The 5,666-nt window shown below is 38.2% G+C and overlaps 1 protein-coding gene across 1 annotated transcript; it reads right to left on the minus strand.

Annotated features, from left to right (window-relative positions):
- Positions 1–2,615: 2,615 nt before the first annotated feature.
- Positions 2,616–4,408, minus strand: LOC135261017 (fatty acid-binding protein, adipocyte-like). The gene is made up of 4 exons (XM_064346855.1): positions 4,247–4,408; positions 3,461–3,633; positions 3,280–3,381; positions 2,616–2,861 (listed from the first exon to the last, which is right to left on the minus strand). The coding sequence occupies exons 1-4, from the start codon at positions 4,317–4,319 to the stop codon at positions 2,808–2,810; spliced, it is 402 nt and encodes a 133-aa protein (XP_064202925.1). The 5' UTR covers positions 4,320–4,408; the 3' UTR covers positions 2,616–2,807.
- Between the last annotated feature and the right edge of the window lie 1,258 nt (positions 4,409–5,666).

Below are 5,666 nucleotides of genomic sequence, written 5' to 3' on the forward strand. Positions count from 1 at the left end.
CTTGGTATCGTTTACTTGTTGCAGTATGTGTAAAAATGTGTAAATTGTTTCATATGACCCAATATAGGTCCGATTAACACAGCAGTTCATAATGATTTTAAATTTGAAATAATGAATCCCAATGGAATAGTTTAGTTGTGCCTTAAAAATTGTATTTAATCCATAACACTTTCAAATGTTTTCAGCACAAATAGGTGAATTTTGTTCATTATCAAAATATGATCATGGCACACAGTTCCACCTGTTCTAGTTGCTTCCGTGGTTAACAGCTATAAACAGTGTCTGGCCCTGTTCATGTCCCAGGAGCAGTCCCTCTGGGACAATTCTGGGACAAAGTACGGATAATTTTTGGCTTAAGGCTGTAATTCCCAGGGTCTCTGAAAATATAGTCACACAGCATAGCTACAAATAAGGGAATGTTTACAGGAAATGCTATATAACCTTTTCATTTAACACAAGTATACAGCAGAAAATCTGTCAATAAGGTCATCCGGCTGCATATCATGTACCATGGGGTTTGGGATATGTTGGTACTCATACATATAATAGAATATATAACATGCTTACATTTACATAGCACTTTTCCGAATGCTTAAAGTGCTTTACAGTGAAGGGGAACTCACCTCACCCACCACCAATGTGTAGCACCCACCTGGGTGATACATGGCAGCCATTTCGCACCAGAAAGCTCACCACACATTAAGGACATCATTCACTTCATGCAGAATGTGAAAGCATGTAGCCTATGTAATTTAAACATGCATCATAAGCAGTGTAAAAGGTATGTGGCCTATCTTTTATATTAATTTCTAAAAAATCAAGCACAAAATTTAAAAATTGTTCACTAAATTGATGAAGTACTGTACAGCATGAAGTCTACGGACAGGAGTTCTAAAGCTCAAAATTAAATCTGTGCAGATTTTCAATTCAAGAGAGCATGGATTTCTGTTTGAAGGCATTTCAGACAGCTACGCATGCCATGTCCATTGCATAATCTGTCAGACAGACATAAAATCTAGATTTACTGTCTTTGTTATAGCATGTTATCAACCGAGAATATTTTGCATCCCCCTACCTTTCGCAGCTTAAGCATCACAAAATGTAAACAGAGCTAGCATTGTAGTGTATGGGGAGTACAAAGGCCGTGCAGAAGTCAGACAGCACAGGGGTGAACTGATGGCACAGACCTCACACTGCAGAGAATGAATCGGAATTGCTCGACCTGACAGACAAGCTGTGTCCAGTTCAGTGGATGAGAGCAACTACTCGGTACAAACCCCGCATGACTTGGTTAAAGGGGCCTAAATGTGTTTCACGTCTACACTTTCAGCTCTGTACCTACGAAATCAGGTTATCACAATCAATATTATGAATGCGGCCAGCTCACCGAAGGGATCAGGTGCACATACTGCATTAATCAGAATCTTTTACTACGGTAGTTCTGCGTAATTAACATTGGTGATACAGTAAAAGCAAACTGGAAATCACCTTCCGCACTTTTTGTCAGGGTAAAATAACAGGTTAATTCTAGTAATCGTCCCTTAGCTTTCAGACTGCGTAATTTTACTCATACTGCCATTCTTCAATCCAGAAAAGACCAGGAGACTATGGACTAATTTAGTGCATGGTTCGCATTGGAGCACACCGCTGCTCGGCAATCATACTCAAGAAAGCAATGGTTCACGCAAGTCCGAGTTTTCGTTCTATTCTTGTCATTTTGCGATTAGCCTATATGGAATTGACGATGAGAAAGTAATCAAACAGCAAATTGTTTACGTGTGCATGTTTTCTGCTGTTGTTGCCAGTTATATTGGAAATGTGAATGCATTCTGTCGCTTTGGATGTCAAGACATGAAAGCGAATGTTCGCATAAATACATAATGAATGTTTGAGAGGATATATAAAACAGTTACAATCTGACTATTGGCCTGCTATATACTATTTGTTGCATAACGGTCCAAGTTCAACTACAAACGACATTTTTGCTTGACAACGGTAAAATATGCCCAAACGGCTGCAGAAGAATATTTCAATTCCAGGTGATTAAATCGATAAAAATCAATAAATACAAAAGTAACCATATACAGTCATTGTTGGTAGCCCGTTGTATACAAGTGGAATAAACCCCTCCGGGCTGTCCCGGTTATTAGAAAATAATGTAGGCTACTTCGGTGGTAGTATGGGGTTACAGAAGAAATCATAGGACAGATGGACCGATGACAACGTCGCTTTTTCATACGTCAGTGGGCTAATTTGCCTAATCTTCGCGGGACTTTAGACCGCGGTGGAAACGCAGACAACCATGGGCTGAAGGAACCTTTTAGTTCCTTGAAAAGTAGTTCCTGGGACTAAAAGTTCCGGGTAATTTTGGTGGAAACACGGCTTTAGTGCCCCATTCACAACCAAATCACCAGTGGCAGCCACGATGGGAATTTCCAAGGGGAACACATACAGTAATTAATGCAATACATCAACTCAGAAGTGCACATTTACATGTTAGACTACTGACCAAGTATACTGGACTAGAAGAGAAACAACATCAAGTACCTGTAATTGAAAACTGTAGTCATCTACAACACTTGGTTTTATTAGCCATAACTATTTACAAAAGACCATTTTCAATTTTTTATTAATTTTTATTTGGAGCACCACAGCAGTTAACACTGGACACAAACTCCCACAATATAGAATACAGTGCATGTTGTAGGTCTGGTTTTGGTGACACAAAAAGGCAGTATTTCTGCCTTGCGAGATTTGGGGAGGTCTTCAGTCTTCAGAAATTCAGCCACCACAGGGGCTGGAACGCTTTAATCTTCCTTCGCATACGTCCTCACAGCCACAACGTCATTCATAATGCATTTCTGGAACAAAAACAGTTTCTAGGTTAGTTGCCTTTTCAATGACGAAAAATATAGTTGCACTTACAAAAGAGTACATTTCAGAGAAACAACACAGCAGCCATTACCATTTAATTTTAGATTAAGCTGAATCACATCTGTGAAGAACGTTGGCATCAAATTCCAGAAATTATAGCCCTATACTAAAAGGAATTCACTGGAAATGGCCACGGGAGGACAACTGTATATTTGTTCAGCACTGTCCTTGCGCTTCTGGACAATACAGTACATTTAATGTTTCGGCATAATGCACCCAAGAAAATAATTACGTACAATAAAATTAGTTTCACCAATTCAAAGCGAAACAAAATGTGGTCAACCCGGGGTCGATTTCTACAGAACTATTCACACAAGCCACCAATTTCGGAATTAAAATACTTACCGCAATTAATTTACCATCCTCCAGACTTCTCTCTATCGTCGTGCTTTTTCCATCCCAATTCTGTTTTTGCACAAGCTTGCCGTTTTCCAAGGTAAATACGGTCTGTAAAACAGACACGACCTATTACTACAAAGCCGTTGCGCTCCAACGTAAACTCAATGAGAGCTTCGAAGATACCTACCTTGGTTTTTCTGTCATCGGCTGTAGTTTCATCGAATTCTTCGTTCAATTTGAATTTGACTTCTGTGGTTTTGAATGTACTCTGCGATTTCATACTGATCATTCCTTGGTCAACGCTGATGATCAGGCTTGGTTTAGCCATATTGCCCATCTGCCGGGTGGCAAAACCTACGCCTGCAAAACCGAGATGTTACCATGACAGTCATTTCTACAGCCTATTTATACAGCGCTTTTCACTCATTCTGTCCCAAAAGATATACAAAAAAAACGCTCCAAAGGGAATGAAATGCAATACGTTGGAATGAATTTGATCTACAGCAGTCTGCATGCCACGAAAGCAAATTTGGCGAGCTAGCAACGGGAATTTGTAAACGTATTTAAATGGTGAGCTAGTAGCCCAACCAAGAGATGAAATTAGATAGCCAGGGCTAGTTTGCGAATAATTCGGAGCGCATCATCAGGGCTAGGTCTAGTTATCGCGCCAAATGGGAAAACACTAGCCAAAACTCTTGCCTATGTAAACGTTACACGCATAGGCATAGCAGGTGCCCGAGCACATGTAAAAAGACAAATAAATATATCACAATAGAACAAAGGAAACAAGTCAATGAAACAAATTCCTTCAGAAAATTCAGCAGCCGCGTTAGTAAAGTAGATGACAAAAAATAGCTAGCTACTCCAATTTAGCCAGGAAAACACTAGTAACCAGTTGGCTAGTTAGCGTAGTCGAATTGCTGACTAGATAATGTTCACCAATTTTGATATATTAGTCTTTGGCACTTCTTACCCAAAGCCTTCATATAGTCATCGAAATTTTCACTGGAAATCATTTTCCACGTTCCTGCAAATAGGTCAACCATCTTGTCCGTTAAATTAGCGAGCAAACAATCAAACGACACTTCTCTTCACACCTACTACTACTGCTAACACCGTTCAGAAGAACCTCAGAAAATGCAGGTTTCCAAATATAAAGGCAGCCCTCCTACACGTGCCTCTCTCTGCAAACCAGTCATGAGATCCGACGTCACATCGAGTGATTTTATTGGCGTAAAATGTAAGCAGTTAAAAATGGGGAAAATGACAGTCACTGGAATTACTTGCACCTGGTATTTTTCCTATATCTAACTGTATTTATTAAAGGAAAAAAGCATTTTATTTTAACTCTGCCATGAGGTATAGTTTCTTGAAAACATGGGCAGAGTAATCATAATTTTATACGCATTTATGACTTGATTTTAAATCAGCCATATTGCGTCATACAAGATGGTTTGAACAATCGATTTCTTCTGTTTCTGAGATTTGTCGAAAAATGGTCTTTTGATTATATCCATATCAGTCCAATCAGCAGTAGTAGAATAGATTATTGCCTGGAATTTTATTTTCCATACCAGTTTTGTTAGATATACCAATAAACTTCAGTTCAGTAAAGTGTGTTACCCAAAGTGATGTAATGAAAGTGCAACTTTAAAGTGATTATGAAAATAACCCAGATACTATACTATATAATTGAGAATGTTTTGTCCATTTTATCCTTTGTTGCGATAAATTAATTCCAGATTACGATCATATTGGCACAAGACATTAAATATGTCAGCCTAATCCTTCGTCCTGCTGAAATCCCTTCTGTTTTGTTTGGTTACATGTTTTTGGAGACCCAGAGTGGCGCATATTCTTGTATCTAGCAATAAAGAAATGCTGTATGATGTAAATGTAACGGTAGCTTCCCCTAATGGAAACACGTGGAAACACTACTGTCATAATATCAGATAAAGGCACACTTCAAAAATGAACAATAATAATAATAATAATAATAATAATTTGGTGTGGACAGATGACCCCTTTAGGAACTAGACATTAGTTCTATATTAATTCTATCAGTGCTTCTATTATTATTCATCTCTGCAAAGCTGTATTTTTAGTCTAATATAAAATACAATATTATATATATTAAATATTATAACTCTCCTACAGTTTTGTAGATCTTGTGAATTTTTATTATCTCACACAAAAGCCTGATCGTACTTAATGATATACAGTAGCCATGAGGAAATTTTATTTTATTTTATTTTATTTTACATATGTGCAATCAGAGGCTGTCTCTAACGGTGCAAATGACCTGAAACCAGAATGAGAGAGCCAAAATACAAAGTAGGCACTTTCTTGTGCAGGCACAGGGTCATATTATTGATTGGTGTTCTTTGCAATGT

The sequence above is a fragment of the Anguilla rostrata genome, chromosome 1 (assembly GCF_018555375.3).
Source record: "Anguilla rostrata isolate EN2019 chromosome 1, ASM1855537v3, whole genome shotgun sequence".
NCBI lineage: Eukaryota > Metazoa > Chordata > Actinopteri > Anguilliformes > Anguillidae > Anguilla > Anguilla rostrata.

Bases quoted from the DNA above. Each gene is read 5' to 3' on its own strand.
- LOC135261017 (XM_064346855.1), bottom strand. From the start codon at position 4,319: ATGGTTGACCTATTTGCAGGAACGTGGAAAATGATTTCCAGTGAAAAT. The intron at 3,634-4,246 runs GTAAGAAGTGCC...TCGGTTTTGCAG, and splicing joins TGACTATATGAAGGCTTTGG to GCGTAGGTTTTGCCACCCGG. The intron at 3,382-3,460 runs GTAGGTATCTTC...TCTGTTTTACAG, and splicing joins CCGATGACAGAAAAACCAAG to ACCGTATTTACCTTGGAAAA.